At 39.5% G+C, this 17,013-nt stretch overlaps 2 protein-coding genes across 3 annotated transcripts; one reads left to right on the plus strand and one right to left on the minus strand.

The window, feature by feature from the left end:
- Window positions 1-1,130: 1,130 nt before the first annotated feature.
- On the minus strand, window positions 1,131-7,807 carry eef1akmt2 (EEF1A lysine methyltransferase 2). Its single transcript, XM_054600396.1, has 6 exons — window positions 7,560-7,807; window positions 6,103-6,168; window positions 5,824-5,938; window positions 5,247-5,354; window positions 3,897-4,113; window positions 1,131-2,482 (listed from the first exon to the last, which is right to left on the minus strand). Exons 1-6 carry the CDS (start codon window positions 7,805-7,807, stop codon window positions 2,385-2,387), a joined length of 852 nt encoding a protein of 283 aa, XP_054456371.1. The 3' UTR covers window positions 1,131-2,384.
- Window positions 7,781-16,177, plus strand: abraxas2 (abraxas 2, BRISC complex subunit). 2 transcript variants are annotated; one of them, XM_054600398.1, is made up of 9 exons: window positions 7,781-7,865; window positions 8,842-8,932; window positions 9,583-9,619; window positions 10,160-10,226; window positions 10,627-10,817; window positions 11,511-11,633; window positions 12,294-12,378; window positions 12,493-12,610; window positions 12,888-16,177. In XM_054600398.1, exons 1-9 carry the CDS (start codon window positions 7,794-7,796, stop codon window positions 13,442-13,444), a joined length of 1,341 nt encoding a protein of 446 aa, XP_054456373.1. In that variant the 5' UTR covers window positions 7,781-7,793; the 3' UTR covers window positions 13,445-16,177. The 2 variants fall into 2 exon arrangements, with proteins under 2 accessions (XP_054456373.1, XP_054456374.1); XM_054600399.1 differs by lacking the exon at window positions 7,781-7,865 and adding an exon at window positions 8,286-8,342.
- Window positions 16,178-17,013: the final 836 nt, after the last annotated feature.

The following is a 17,013-nucleotide window of genomic DNA, read 5'->3' on the forward strand; positions in this document are numbered from 1 at the left end:
AAATAAGCGATAACATTTCAGTTCTATATAGAAAGATATCATTTCACTTATTTAGCAACTAAAAAAGTGTCTACGATGTCTTTTGGTCGTTCACGTCAAGTCGTAACAAGCCTAAAACAATAACCCAGGAAAAGTTTTTAAAAAATCGATAAAAAAAATTTGAACTTTAAGGTCTCACGGAACTTAATCATGCTGTAACATAGGCAGAGTGTGAAGAGGTGTTATTGCTGGTTTTCCTTCGATGGAAAACTTCAATTTCAACCATACATGGTGGAGTAATTTAATGAAATCCACAAAAATCATGTTAGGATCACTTCAAACGTGTTACCGGGGAGATGAAGCAAAATAACATAAATATTTGCAGTATCACATTTGAGAGGTTAAAATGAAAGCATGGCGTTCATGCTGGTAGGGCAGCCAGTGGCATCCCGTCTAAACCCTTATAGGTTAATATTATGAGCGGAATAAAAGTGTAGCTTCAGACGTGTCTGCCAACCCAAAACCCATGGAAGTGCTGACGGTGGTACATTTTCTGTACAGCTCAGTTCAACCAAGCAAGATCTTAAGTTTTATTTTACTTCATGGTGGATGGTAATACTTTTTAAGATGCCAAAAAGAAACGGTTCAAATTCTCATTTTGATTAAAATGGGCCCTTTAACAAGAAAGACAGTTTGGCTTCCTGAATTAATCCACAGTGCACAGTGGAGCATGTCTCAGACACATGAGCAAGATATATCCAGTTTAAAAAATAAGGAAAACACACATTTAACTGCCAGCACAGCATCACAAGTACAAATCTTGCAATCTCTACATCATTTTTCCACATAAATTTAAAGCAACTAAGATTGACAGACAAGGAAAGATTTGTCGGAATGACAATCTAATTACTGTAACAGATATATTTCTATATAGTTTTTAAGATTCTTTACCTGTACTTGTTTATTTTTCCAGTCTCTTACTATTTTTACTCATTTTTATGCACCAAAATACCAAGGCAAACCCATTGTATGTGAATAACCCTGATTCTAATTCAAGAACAATCCACTGTTAGGAATAATGTTTCATGGAAAAACAGTCTAAAAAAAACCATGACTTTGTTTAGGCAAACAGGATCGTGGCATAGTCTGTTTCTTAGCAACAGCACCTGTGCAAGGAAAATGAGTAGGCTGCAGTATAGTCAAAGAGGTACCATAACGTCAGTACATATTAAAATCTAATTAAAACAATGCGAGAACACTCAAAGATCTGTCTAACCAGATGTTTTGTCTAAGTGAGAGTGAATGTCAACAAAGGTAAAGGAGAGGATATTTTAATGGAGGTTTCTCTTCATGGGAAAATCTGAGAGTTGTAAATGTGGGCATTATATGCACATCCAGGCAGGATATCCAGGGCCTTGTTAAATTCCAGGCAGTAATTCTTGTAAAGCTTCCATGTGTTTACTCAACATCGACGGTTCCATTGGACCACTCGCCCAGCTTGCAATTAAGAGTCCAGAGTTTGACAGTTATTAATGATGCCATTGGAAAAGGAAATGGCAGTGAGGCTTGTCTTACACAGAAGGCAAGGCCTCTTGTTTACTCATTATGTCAGAAGTTCCTAATCAGTCCTCAGGATCCAAAGCTCTGCTGGTTTCCAGTTGAGCCAATTAGGTAAAGGCTATTTTTCACATGACATGAAAGATGGATGCAATTCATTATTCATTAGGACAGAGCAGTGGTTTTCAAACTGTGGGTCAGGACTCTCATCAGGGTCCTTGCAACATACCTGGAGGGGCTATAAGATGATTTATGGAACGGGGAAAAATGTTCAGCGTAAGTTACTGTGTATATCCTTTCTCTTCTAAGCCCTTTATAAAATAAATATAGAACACATTTTAGCCACTGGGCTTAAATTCAGAGATTGAATAATCGTCTGTCTAAAGTATTACAAGTAGAGGAACGTTACAGTCAAAAAAGTGTCAGTGGGGAACAAGGAGGAGGAGTTTAAATTTGAGTCTCTTGATGTCACAAGACATGGGCAGCTACGTTACGTCAGGGGTCAGAGAGAACTTGTTATTCAGAGATTAAAAGGTTCCATGTGAGCATCTTCTCTGCATAACAGTTTCACAAATATTACTGAACAATTTCATACAAAAGTTACAGGTTGCTTTAGCACTGTGGATCAAGGTAAGATGATACGACCGCAACAAAACAAAAACAACATTTATTACAAGAGAACTCCACTCAGTTACACTGTTTGCCTGCGTCATTACACATATCCTTTAAAAGTGAATCAAGTATTGTTATAAAAAGTATGTACAGGTTTTTATAATTTTCTGTGATAAACAGAAAAAAAGAAAAGGAAATTGACGACACACAAAAAGTATCCTCTGGGCACATGTGAATCAATGTTTTCGCTTGAAGATGAGGGCTGTAACACTGTTCCCCTTCTTGCCTCCAAATTGGAAGCTTGGTGTAGGTAACTCCTCTACAAACTCAAATCCTGCGAGGCAACACAGAGAAAAAGGGGAAGGTTAAGATACTAGAACAGCAACTTGTCCTCTTAAACACAGATGCCTGGAAGCTTTTCTCGTTGACTATGGCTACAGAAGGGTTAGGAGAAGAACTGTGAGTCAAGAACTATCCATCCACCATCTGTGGCGCTTTCTGGGGCCTTGTAAAGACAACCTGTCAGTATGACAGATGAGACCTCGAAGCCCTTTGGCCCCCTGCAGGCTCTCCAGAGCGACTACACTTAGAGGAGTGACAGCTAATGGAAGCTTCCCGTATTTCTAACTTTACAAGGCTGTTGTTGCCTGAAGTTTAACAACCTGCCAGCTAACTGGGGAGGCAGTTGTGGAACTGTGTCTGTGTTTTGACTGTGGGTCTCACAACAAAGCTGTTTTCCCACCGTTTTAACCCACTTACACCACTGCACATATCCACTTAAAGGGTGCCCTGTGGCGTTGTCTTGTAAACCAACACAAGTTATGTTTACATTCAGTTTCACCAAAACCCATTGTGTATATCCTTGAGCTCTAACATACATTTTCTTAGCAAAGCCAACTTCTTAAAGTATTGCTTGAAGCCGTGCTTGCTAGTTAGTCTTTTTCCCTGTCCTTTTTGTAGTATTGCTGAAAAATCTTGGCATTTTACCACCACCTGTAGATCAGTGAAAGAATGTGAAACCATTGGCAGGACTGTGTGGTGCTCCACCCGCATGCATGTGATAAAAATGGTGAGCCAACCATAGAAAAACAGCTTCAGAGTGCTATGAGGTCAAAAGCTCCTCAGGGAACCTTTAACATTACGAGAAAACCTGTAATATATTTTTGAATTTGTTATGCATTTTTTTCCCCTCCAGGCAGCCATTTTTCTTGGCAACAATTACTGTACTGTGGCACAATAAAACACCTCAATCAAGCATAATCTATGTCAAATTTCCTAGAGAACATGTTCTGTATTAAAATATCCTAATATATTACACACATTCATATTTACAGGCTTTTTAAGCCAATGACTTAAGAAATTGCATCATGGACCGATTCTGAGCAAAACATCATCTATTGCTCTTATTGCTCACCAAAATATGTAAATGAATAAACTGCTGCAGGAAGCCGGCAAATAATAAACTAGGAACTGCTTGAGCAATAGCAGGGTAGAATCAAATGCATAAGGAATGGCTTGACATAATCCTAATTACTATGTCTGATCAAAGGTCGGATTTACACTAGTGTTACCTGTCTAATCAGTTGGTTTGTGGAGAGTTAATCTGCCTCGTATGACAGTGGGATAGCTGCAAACCCTGATTAGAAAGTCCTATGGAGCTCTCACAAAGAAATGAACAACATTCGATCGAAATAAATTAAAACCAAATGACCCGAAATACAATAAATAATTCAAGCGTTTCCCCTCACCTTCACTAAATCTCTCCAGCAGCTGCTCCTTTGTCCAGTTACAGGAAGTGATAGCGAAGAATCCTTTGTCCTTGAGAGCATCTTTTAGAACTTGGACATACTGTTTTTTGTCCTCCTTAGCGCTGTCAGGGTTTAAGCTGATCGCATCGAATGTGCCTTTGTCGATGCAGACATCAAAACCCTTTAGGTCACCATGGCAGTTTAAGAAATCCATTTCCTGAAATACTTAACCCCAAGTTGCTCCCGAAGGCTTGCCATCGGTGTGGACTGGATGTTGCATGAATGTTAGAGTCTGATGGTGGCAAAAAAAAAAAAAAAAAAAGTCATCAGTTAATGAAAAGTTTGTCTTTGATCAACACTACAGCAAAAACGAAGCCTTAATGACTATATAGTTAAACTCCAACTGCCGACATGACAGCGTTTAATACTGCAGAGGTTGCTGACCTACCATACCAGCAGTGAAAGGAACCCTTTATGAGGACAGAGGGCAGAACACCAGATCTCTGGGGAGAGCTCAAGAGCCACATACTCACAAACCATAGGTCACAAAATGAGTGATCTTTGATGATCAAGTGATCCACTTGAGAGAGAAATGCCCTATATATTGCTGCAATTGATCAGAGTTCATTTTGAGTGTGAGCATGGGATTTTAAAAGAATGCAAAAAGGTCACATGATGACTAATGTCAATGCAGACAGGGTTGGACGTAATGACCTTTAAAGTAAGACCTGTCAAAGAAGCTTTTTATACATTTTACCATGTGGCTGAAACTTCACACACACCTGCTGACTCTATTCAAGGCTACACATCCACACTAATTATTTTGGCAATCTGCAGTATTAAAGTAATACCAACATACCATTCTCTCTCTCTCTCTCTCTCTCTCTCACATACACACATTCATACAACCACTGTGCTCTCCCTGTCCAGCTTAGGTCAATATTGACTTCAGTAGAAGGCTTTCTGTCCAAGCAAAGCACACAGCCGTGTGATGCATATAACATATATGCAACTGTACTTTGCACACAGGAGAGAAATACTCACTCATCCCTTATAGACCGACCATGCATTAATAACTTGTTTTTCTTGCATATAGATGTCAGAAGCTGTGATAAATCTTGCCAATTCATTTCGGGTGGTTTAATCTGAATGGTGGGCAGACTTCCATCACTTTCAGGGCCTTCTTCCTATCCAACTCTCCCACATAGTAAACCCCGGAGAGTTTCCTCTGACCTTTCCAGGCTGGCTCACAGTATGCTTAAAGCTCTGTTGTATTATTGGCATTAAGGAATAGAGTAGGTTAGTTAATTAACTGAGAACTGTTTTAATGACCAACATAACCGAACCCACCTTTACAGTGACAGCCGTCAAGTCCTCCGCCTGCAGAACGTTTCTGGCCAATTCTACAGATGCTGGAGAATAATCTATTCCAGTCAGATTCCTGCATCCATGTTTAGCCTTGACGCAAAAAAAAAAAAAACACAGCTAAGTTATCAACTGTTATAGAAATGGCTTATGAAAGTTAAAGTAGTTGACAAGTTCATCAAAGTAAACCTAGCCGTCTTTACAAACTCTCAATTAAAAGACCCAGATCACCTAGATGACAAACATTTTTCCTGTTAAACCTGAGTGTTTTTAGTCATGCAGAATTTATTTGGCTGAGTTTTGAGATGGCTTAGGCTTCTATCATCATCCCAATACAATGGAGATGGAAGGCATTTGGATTGTTGCTTTCTAAGCTTTGAAAAATCTAACAAAAAAATAGAGCATCCATTAACAATATCCCTGTTTCCCTGGATAATCTACACATGTTGCTATATTTCAAAGATCCGTTGTGATTTTGGTGAAGTTACTCTTTAAGAACAACCAAACAAAGTGCCCTCTAACAAAGAAAATCATAATAATATCAAAAATATACTCTTCACACCAGTTCAACTAGAAAGGCTCCATTTCCAGTGCCGATGTCAAGAATGGCAGCATCTTCTGGGATCTTAGCTTTGTCCATCCATCGCAGCACACGGCTCATGCTTTCCTCACCAAACCTTTCAAGATGATGGAAACACATACACCTTAGTAATGAGACAAGCTTTTGTCAGAGAGCAATAATCCTGCATGAAACAAATCTCTTAATATGAACCATCATATTTTGACATGCAAAATACTGTAAAAACAGTGGATATCATGGCAATATTTTGAAAATGATTACCATATCTCACCAACATCCCCAATGTCTGTGAATGTCTCAAGTTCTTTTTGATATGCATCTTCCCAGCTGCAGAAAAAGGACAGTCACCGACAATTAGTTATGCTGTTCATTCTGTACACATGACATCTATTTCATTCTGTCCATCCTGGGAGAAGGATCCCTCCTCTGTCGCTCTCACATAGGTTTCTTCCTTCTTTCTCCCTGTTTTTTAGGAGAGTTTTTTCTGTGCCGATCATGTGAGGGTTCCGGGACAGAGGATGTCACGTGTACAGATTGTAAAGCCCTCTGAGGCAAATTTGTAATTTGTGATTCTGGGCTAAACAAAAAAAACTGAATTGGAAATTAAATAAATACTATGAGCACAGATGACACTTTGCTATAATAGAAACATAGCAGTAAGTTGCTTGATTCAAATGTATATAAATTGTTGATTGAAGTTGAATGTACAGTACCAGTCAAAAGTTTGGACACACCTTCTCATTCAATGGTTTTTCTTTATTTTTTTCTACATTGTAGATTAATATTGAAGACATCCAAACTATGAAGGAACACATATGGAATTATGTGGTAAACAAACAAATGCTCAACAAACCAGAATATGTTTTATATTTTAAGATTCTTCTAAGTAGTTGAATGAGAAGGTGTGTCCAAACTTTTGACTGGTACTGTATATTAACATATAAACGCACCACATGAGAAACCACTGGTTTCACTCTACTGTCCCGCATGCAGCCACTTCACCACCAACCTCACTGTGTTACATGCATTTTTGAAAGCCACTCACACCCCTTTGTGTCCCATTTATAAGTGTCCGGGTTCATTTGCCCTGTCTCCTTTACACACTGAACCTTTGACTTCAATTTTCCTGCTGCTGGCAGACTTAAATTAGAGGAATGTTTCAGCCAAACTTTTGACTGATACTGTATATAGATTTTTATTTTTATTGTATAATATGTTGTATTTATTATCTGTTTCTATGTAATTGAGCTGCTGCAACACCCGAATTCCCCCCATGGGGATCAACAAAGAAATATAATAAAGGAATATAATAAAGGAATATATAAAGGAATATAATAAAGAAATATAATAAAGGAATATAATAAAGAAATATAATAAAGGAATATAATAAAGGAATATAATAAAGGAATATATAAAGGAATATAATAAAGAAATATAATAAAGGAATATAATAAAGGAATATAATAAAGGAATATAATAATAAACCATCTTTTTTTTTTTTTAAGTCAATGTAACGATTACAGGGAAGCTTAGATACACAATTACAACTCTAGATCGTGACAATGCTGATAAACTGCTTAATTAAAAAGTATTTGAAGTGGTTAACTTGAACTAGCTCTGCTGCTAGCTGTGCAGCCTTGCACCATAAACCAGCCATCATGTTGATATACTGACATCTGCAACATACACCAGATCAACACCACCGCCACCCAGCTTACTATTCTCTCGTCCCCAGTTTTGAAGGTTCAAAATCGGTATCCGAGCAGCTGTCGTCCTCTCCTGAGTTGTTTCCACATTTCACTTCCACGCTTCTCTCTGCAGCGCCTTCCATGCTGGCTGTCTGTCTGTCTGTCTGGCCGCCTACAGTTCCCAGAATGCTTTGCGTTCGAGGAGCGTGCCTGGAAACGCAGAGGGGTGGGGGCCGCATCGGGATCGATCGGGATGTTTCCATCATGGCGGCGTCCATTTCAGGTTATACTTTTAGTTCTGTGTGTTACCACAGCGCCAACAGCAACTCGGATCATGTGAGTGTTCATATCACGTCGGTGGTTGCTGCTGAGGAGTGTGTGCTCGGGAGGGGGGGTTGTGTGATCGACGCCATTAGTTTGTGTAGTTTTTATAGTGTCATCATCCTGTTGCTGGCTAGCTAGTTTCGGTTCCGTCTATTTACCGGCTGGTATGGATTCATCTGCAGACACATGTAGTCATTTAAAGACGATGTGTTGACTATCTAGCCTCTCTGTAAATCACCATATAAAGGAATATGTGCTTTATCCACATGCTAAAATGCTGTTTTGTTTGGGAGAGGGGGTGGGGGGGGAGTTTGAGATCCAGGAAATACATAGTGGTTAGCTAGCTACTTAGCATGTGAGCTAGCTGCCAAGTCACGTGACTTCCGTGTGCCTGTGCGCCGCTCACGTCCAACGCGTTGACCTGTCATCGGATATCAAGTGTGTTGTTGTGTCAGCTGTTCATATGGAGTGGAGTTTAAGGCAGATCAGGTGACACCTTTTTGTTTTTGTTGTTTCCACATGGCTAGATTAGCTTCTTAGCCCATGTGCTAATGTCAATAGTATTCAAGTCAAAAAAACCATGATGTGGTCATCCTTTGGGAAATAAACACTTTTTTAAGATAAGAGCACATGAAGCTACACTTTACATGCCACACTTTGAAAAGTCTGTGCTGGTCAAGGAGGACAGCTGCTGTGAACATGTTTGTCTGCATTCCTGACATAAGCAGAAAGAGTGAGGCGGAGTTGTTGTTGTTGTTGTTGTTGTTGTTGTTCACTTACCAGCTGTCACCTTTTTATAAAAAAGTGGGCTTGCTATTGTATGTTGCATGAAGGAAAGTCTTGATTATGATTCAGGGATTCTGACACAACCAGAACAATCGTTGACTTTCTTTTGATTGAAAAATATACATATAAAATGTTCTTGTTGATCAACTAAAGGTCTACATAAGTGCCCTAACCTCAATCTTGTCTAAATGCATTTGCACAGGAGGGCTTCCTATTAGGAGATGTAAGGCAAGAAGAGACGGTCAGCATCAGTGACACACAGATCAGCACTGCAGAATTGCTCCAGGTAGTAGGTAAGCCCCGCAAAAGACAAAAAAGTATATGATAGAAGTTCACAGGATCACACTTGAATAACCTTTTTTTGTGTCACAATAGGATAAGCGCAGGTATAATAATGATATTAATGATGGCTGAATACCATTTAGATGCTTAAGTCAGAAAGTCATTAGGTACAATTTTCCCAAAAGGCCGGGCTGACATGTATTACAAGTCATGTAAAAGCCTGTGTGCCCACAGTGGTGTTCTCACTTATTTATTGTGTTAAGAGCTCTTCCTAAGTCTGTGTAGGCGCGTACAGACTGATGTTGTTGACATCATCCCCACTCCCATTTCATCATTCCTTAAGTACATATTCTCCAACTTTAACCTGAGGAGCCATAAATTAAAACACCTGTATAGGTGTGCAGGTGTGTAATATCTGATTTATAGATGGTTAACTAACTATTCATGTTGGAAGAGCTAATCAAAATGGGACATTTAAAGAAATGTCTTTTTTTTTGTCATACAAATGACAGATTCCAATGTGAATGACAGCAGGTTGTAGTCCTCTGTTGTTGTTTTTTCATTTTTGGGTGTGGGGCTACACTTCGCCTTATGCCTTTTTCAAGATTTGGCATATATGATGCTATATAACTGAAACATCTCTCATTATTTGTCCCAACAGAAATTCATAACCATGATCCTTGTGCACAGTTATTTAGGTAAGATATGAGCTTTTTTTTTCTTTTCTTAAACAGCTACTATTATCAATTATCAATGTACCTAAAATGTCACCTTGTGTTACGTTTGTAGAACGGACACTGCTTTAGGGAGACAAAATTGTCAGCCTCCAATTTTGGCCATGATCATTTTGTTTAGAAAACTTGACATAATACTGATGTAACACACGAATAACAAGGTTAGGTAGGTTGAAGTGGCATTTTACAAGAGCTATTTGTTGTCCAATTCATGTAGAAAGAGCTCCAGGCATTTATTAGCATGTTTTTTTTTTTCCCATCAATAAAAACAGCCTTTGTGCAGAGTAGCTTTTGGTGAATTAGTTTTAGGTCATTGTAAGACAATATCCATGGATAAATCCCTTGCCTTACATGTATTTTTGCACAGACTGAATTAATTTGACATTGGACAGTAGATGGCCCCATTTGACAATATTGGGTAAAATAATTAGGCCAAGGCAGAGGAGGAGTAAGAACATGTTGAATCAGTTTGAACTAACTTGTTCTTCTTTTTTCTCTCATCAGCTTTTATGACTATGCAGGCAAACTCAATGAAGAAAATCTCAACAGCATCCTTAAAGATAGGCGGAAAGTGAGTGCATTTTATTTTAAATTGTCATTTCAACATACATTGTGGCTGATGTCCTGTAAAATGTCAGTGATACATTTAAATCAAGGCAACACTACAACCACGGGCGACAATAAACTGAATCCTTAGGAATCAGACCTTTTTATTTCGATTCATTTCACTTTCAAAGTCCTGATTTCAACAGTTTGGGCTTCAAATATGATATTATACAACAACATGTACCATTGTTTTCAAGAGGCTGTACAGTTTTCATAATTATTAGTGTCAATTTTGTTCCACATACTGTATTTGGTATTTTGGTCGACCATGTACTTGGTATTTACTTGATTATAAATGGGGTTGGGTAAGTGAGGCTTTACTGGATGGAACATATTTTAAATGAGTTGTTTCTTTGGCCGTGTAGAACGTTATTGGTTGGTACCGGTTCCGGAGGAACACGCAGCAGCAGATGTCGTTCAGGGAACAGATCATCCACAAACAGCTGACTCAGCTTCTTGGAGTGCCCGACCTCGTCTTCCTTCTTTTCAGCTTCATCTCCACCGCCAACAGCTCCACGCACGCACTGGAGTATGTGCTCTTCAGACCTAACCACAGGTAATTACTGCATGTCGACCTTGAGCAAACACATGTTCATGGTATAATGTCAAATTACTGTCTGATCAATACATATTTACTCTTGTCTAGGCTTTTAAATTACATACAGGATTTATTGTATCTTTAAGTTCTTTTTGTACAGTGATGCTCAAATCTGATTGGTATCTTTTGTAAATATTTACCTAATTAAGTAAATTGGGTGAAAGTCGTTAAGTGAACGATCCCAAATCAAATACAGTTCATTCGTCAATGTCATTCAGTAAGTCAATAACATTCATTCAGTCCCTTACCTTATGTCATCTCACATAAAAACAATCCCAATAAATGCACAGATTGTAAAATTACTAAAGTAAAGTAGAGCACTGTAATAGGATTGGGAATTATCAGAAGATAACCTTGGGGTTGGAGTTGGGGAGAGAAAAAGTCAGATTGGTGCATACCTAATTTTAGTATTAGTTTAGTAGGTTATAGCTCCATTTTAAACCATGTATGAAATTATGTTTAGAAAGTTAAAACATGACAGACTTTGTGCATATGTGTGCTACTGGTAAAAAAAAGTGAAAGTATATATATTTATATATATATTTCACACACATATATGACAATTGAAATGAATGATTGTACGTTATATATTGTGGTATAGTATTATTCCGTAACATGTTTTGAAAGTTCTAACTGGTCATCACTTCTCAGTAGGTACAACCAGAGGATCACCCTCTCAATCCCAAACCTTGGCAACACGAGCCAGCAGGAATACAAAGTCTCCTCAGTGCCCAACACCTCAATCAACTACACCCAGGTCATCAAAGAGCATGGGTAAGATTTTGGGCTCTCAACTTTCTCTTTGCACTGCACCCACGTCACTGCAGACATATGTCAGACAGAGTATAGGTGGCCATATGTCATCCATGAGAGGGAGAGGCAGCAACCACCTGTTTTAACCTTACAGCATACTTCAGCTTCACCTTGAGGGCATAACATTTTCTCCCTGTCACCTCTATGCTCGAGCCTCAACTAATCAGTGTGAGCTGCTTCCCTCCCCCAAACAATTTACTTTTTAAGTCCTAGTTTACATTTACCAGCATACATTAGCAGATGATGCCCTGCAGGGGAAAGCTGGTATGTATTTCTGTGTCTTTGTGTTTAAACTTTGACCCGCTCTTTCTGTTAAAGAAGAGTTGAACTGTGTATCATTGTTATCTTAACTGCAGGGGATTTAGCCAGACCTGTCTATCTAGCCTCTGATAAGATCACTTTGTTTTCACTTAAGCTTATTCAGCTGATGTTTTTATGTGAGAGTCAGTGGCATTTGTTTGATTCGTGATATAAAAGGCATCCATAATTCAACAACTACACACCTTTACTGCTCTAATGCCTTTTCCTTTGATGAACAAGCTAGGTTAGAGTTTGTACTGCGTGATGTTATATATGATGTCTTGAATGATGTAATGGATATACTGGTAAATATCTTTCCAGGGCGGAATTCTTTGACAAAGATGGTGTCATGAAGGATATCCGAACAATATACCAAGTCTACAGTGCACTACAAGATAAAGTGCAGGTGAGTTGGATGTTGGATAGCTGGTGGAAGACACATAGTGAAATTGTCTGCTCACTAGATGACTTTGCTTTGTCCTTTTTGTATGAATTGTTTACCCGTTTGTCTTGTTTTCAGGCTGTGTGTGGGGAGGTAGAACAAAGTGAGCGCGTGAAAGAGAAAATTCAAGAGGATGTGAACAAACTCAAACAACAAATTGCTCTCAGGAAACTCAAGACGGCAGAAGAGGAGAGAAGTAGGGGCCTTTTTTGGATTCGATAAACTAGAATTGTATCATTCAATTTCAAACGTTTGCTGGTTTTGAATATAAACTGGCTTTACAGCCAACAGCAAAATCACTAAGTATTAAGCTCTAGTTCCTCTGTGTCGATCACTTCCCCTCAGTCCATTTATTAAACATGATCAGTCCTACAGTGAAGTTTATTCCCTCAAATTTGATGTGATAACATTTAGCAAAAATGTCCACATGCTTTACTCTTTTTACCAGTTACATCTTTCTCTCTGCCCTACAGAGCTCCTTGAGGCCCAAAATGCAGACTCCCATCCCACTCCGGATGAGAACACACAACCTTCTGAGGCTTCCCCTCTTTCCAGAATAACTTTCCACACACCCTCTGCTCCGGAGCGGCCCAGTACCTCACCTAACCCACCATCTTACGCTGACCTCTTGTCCCAGGGGGTCTCTCTGCTCTCCTCTTCTTCCCCCCCGCCTACCAGTGCTGCTCTACTGCCCCGGCCCCAAGCTGTGGGCTCTCCAGGACACCCTACACCCGGCCCACTGGGGATGGGCCTGGGCCTCGCCGCCAGCTCTAATCCCGTAACCACTACCAACACCCCATACCTTGGCAATGGTGACGGATCAAGCTCTGACTCATTAGACAGACAAGCAGCAGGGCAGGAAGATGACGAAGACGATGAGGATGAAGACGAAGATGAGGACAGTAGCGAATATGAGAACTTGGTGAGTGAAGCCGGTCATCTGCCAATGGTCTCCGCCAGCGTTTTAGCACAAGGCCGGCCAGCAGCCCTCGGTCCGGATGGGGACGCCCGCGGCTCACAGACCACATAGAAACATGCCACACGGTGTGTATGGGACACTGATAAGTGACGCACCTTGAGAGGTGGGCATCTTAAGCAATCAAAGATAGACAAATATAGACAAAAGTGCCAGTTCTGAAAGTGAAAGGCCTGCACAGGTGGTGTCCCGCTGTGAGTGTTTATTGTCTTAGTCTGATCTCCATTTTAAGGGGAAACTTTGCTAGGCTTCGCAGGCTTAACAGGTATGTCTCACTGGAGCGAAAAGTCGTCTGTTTTCCTTTTTTCCTTTTTGGAATGGGGTCAGTTTGGGTACTTAAGTGTGGATGTTTTGGCTCCCTAAATGACAGGCCCTGCTCCGCGCTTTCTTCTGTATCTTTTTGTTTCACATTTGCGTCACCAACTCTGAGCACCCACTCTTGCATTACCTCTTGCACTATTTTTTTTTGCCTTCTTTTATCAGCTAAGAAAGCAAAGGGAGAATGTTCTGCAGCATTCAAACTTTTTAAAGAGATATATATATATGTGTAACTAGAATTTCTTCAACATGCATATTTCTGTCATTTGATTTGGGATTTATGCTCCACAGTCTTCAATTAATTATACAATTGCCTATTTAAATGATGAAGAATAGAGCAAAATTTCAAGCTGAATTTACTCTGCCACTTCTTTAATGGGTACTTTATATATACATATATATATATTTTGTCAGATTATTAGTTAATCTAATTTGATTGACAAGAATGTCAATGTCTTGTTCCTATCCCTTAACACTGAAATTGTATGCGCTTTGCTGCACTTAACAAAATTTAAGATTTCTTTATTATTGTGCTATACCAATGCTGTCGTGTTGTGCCACTTGAGTAGTCCACCTCGACCCTGAGCCAAATTCAGCTCGGCTTTTGTGTGTTGTACAGAGCTCAAAGGGCAAACACAATGTACTGTAGCTTTACTAACCCGATGCTTATTGTTCCCTTCTGCTGCTGCAACACAGAGCTACCACTTAAAAAAAACAAAAAACTGCATCCGTCTGTTCTTCATCATATAAAAACCTGGCTGCTACTTCCACTTCACAGTGCTGGTTGTCTCCAATACTACTGCCCGTGATCATATAACCACTTCAAGCTCACTTCTCACTGACTTGTGGTCTATTAAAGTCATAATGGAAGGCTGATACGCCCTGTAGAGTGTAAATTGTAACTTCGGAAGCAGAGCGCGAAACGATCACCACGATCACCTTCCTGTCTTGGCATAGTCGACAGCAGACCTCATGTATTCTGACCTTGTTGGGTCAGTGTCACATGTATGGACCTGGATAATGTGATGAAAACATCATGACAATGCTTCAATATACAGTGCCTTCCACTCAGGTCAGTTTCTATCTCCACACAGAACACATTCACAGATCTCTTTTGAGGGGTTAAATTACAGTATAACAAACTGTGTTGTATTTGCAATAACTTACAGCTGCTTCTTTTTTTTTTTTTTTTTTTTTTTTAAAGTCTTGCAGCTATATCCCTCTCTTTCCATGATGTGGTGTTTTGTCTACCTGAAACAATCCTCACTTCTTCCTATAGCTATTTTCCCTTTTTTAACTTTCACTGATGACTTCTTAGTGGACCTGTATCTCATAGATGCAGCTGTGACTCTGCTTGCTTTATCATTTGAAACTGGAATTTTAACTGTAAAGTCATGGGGATCTGCCTAGTAACTGATACTTCCTGTAAGGCCAAGATGGTATGATGATCACGACGAACATGAATGACCTTTTTAAACAGCTGTCCAATTCGAAGAGAACTAAGTAACAAGGTGAGGATTGATTTGGTGCTGGATGTAGGACACCCTCCTTGCATGAACCAATCAATTCTAGACAGTAATATTTAGCATGAACAGACATTTGCACAGCACATGGAGGACGTCTCGATCAGCAGGTTGCACTCTCAGATGAAGACATTTTGTGTTGGGAGAAGCTTTGCCTTGTGAATAATCTCCACTTTATTTATGCAGCCTGTTTGTATGACATGTTTGTTTTGCCTCATTTCATTTGCCCTGATGTGTAATGCAAATGCATCACTTATTGGGAACTGGCACCTAAACTGTTACTTAATAATCACCGAGAGTAACATATTCACACAATGAAATGACAAAGTCAATATGTCAATATGTTAGGACTATGGTTTCCTTTGAGTACTGGAATATAAGGAAATATATAATGAATGTATAGTAGAGGGAGGGGGTAGCATTTAAACAGCACTTACTGTATAAGCTTGTCTATATTGAGTGTTGTGGTGGTATAGAGCAGCTGTATGTTGGTCCTCACTCTTAATCCCTGACTTCAGTCCCTAGAAGATGCTTTTAATCTTCATTTCTGGCATCCTTGACTTGATGACCAGAATGAAAATCAGCAGGGTGCTGAGGGCAGCTAGTAAAAAGCTTGAGAGGACCAACATTTTTGGTATCCTATACCTTTAAGTTCCAACATAGTAGAAATATACACTCATGTACTCTTACTGTATGGGGTGACACTTGCCCGAGTGGGACATTGCAACATCAACACCTCCCTGAAAGCACAAAGTCCAGTGCACAGCTTCGAACTTCTCAGCTTTTATCTGGATGTGTGTAGTTGACAAAGGTAGATATAGGACTTGCTTGGACGAGCATAGAGAAAATGGTTCTTAAATTGGGGAATAATAAACGAGACATGCATATGTGATATGATATGCCTTTTGTTTTTCTTATTGTGGCAAATGTAGCACTTTTAATGTGCAAATTATTTGAATTATTTTTGCAGGTTAATTTGAGAGCAAAAAGTGACAATAGCAACAGTGCAATGACAGTAACAATCACAATAAAAATGTGCAAAAATAGAATCAATTTTAGCTTTTCCCAAAGACAAATCACATCTTATACATTTATTTTGGATATGTATATATATATATATATGGGCTTTCCTGTAAACAAGAGTTGCATCCATGCATTCGTTTTGACTTGGTGAGTATTATGGTTCAAATTAATTTTCGGATTCGGAGTGTGTACATGCACGTCAATAATAACACCGAGAACTGTTGCTCAAGCTGTCAAGCATTACTGCAGACTGCTTGCTGCAGTATTTTTACGATGACATCATCCCCTCATCCCTTTTGAGGGCATACCACGTGGTTGCTTGCCAAATATGCAGCACATAAGGATGCACGAATGAAAAAAAAAACAAGCATATCTTTTTATTATTTTTTTTACAGTAACTAACTGGGCCCAACGCCTAAAAAGCACATACTCTATGAACATAATGCCTCGTTGCTATTTCTGTGATATTCGAGCTTGTTTGGCTTCCACTGAGCCTTTTAACAATTGGAATGGAGAGGCGTGGACTCTGATTGGTCGGCGTCAAGGGATACACAAAAACCAACCAATCGGATTGGTTGGCGGATTCAGGTGGTAAATCCTGATCCTGCCTCTGACTGTAACACGGCCCAGAGCTCTCTCTCTCTCTCTCTCTCTCGTAGTGTATTTTTTATGTGTGTGTGTGTGTGTGTGTTCCCTTCCCCTGTGCCGCCATTAAAGCAGGTCGGCTTGGATGTTTTGGGAATCGGAGCAACAACAACA

The sequence above is a fragment of the Anoplopoma fimbria genome, chromosome 6 (genome assembly GCF_027596085.1).
Source record: "Anoplopoma fimbria isolate UVic2021 breed Golden Eagle Sablefish chromosome 6, Afim_UVic_2022, whole genome shotgun sequence".
NCBI lineage: Eukaryota > Metazoa > Chordata > Actinopteri > Perciformes > Anoplopomatidae > Anoplopoma > Anoplopoma fimbria.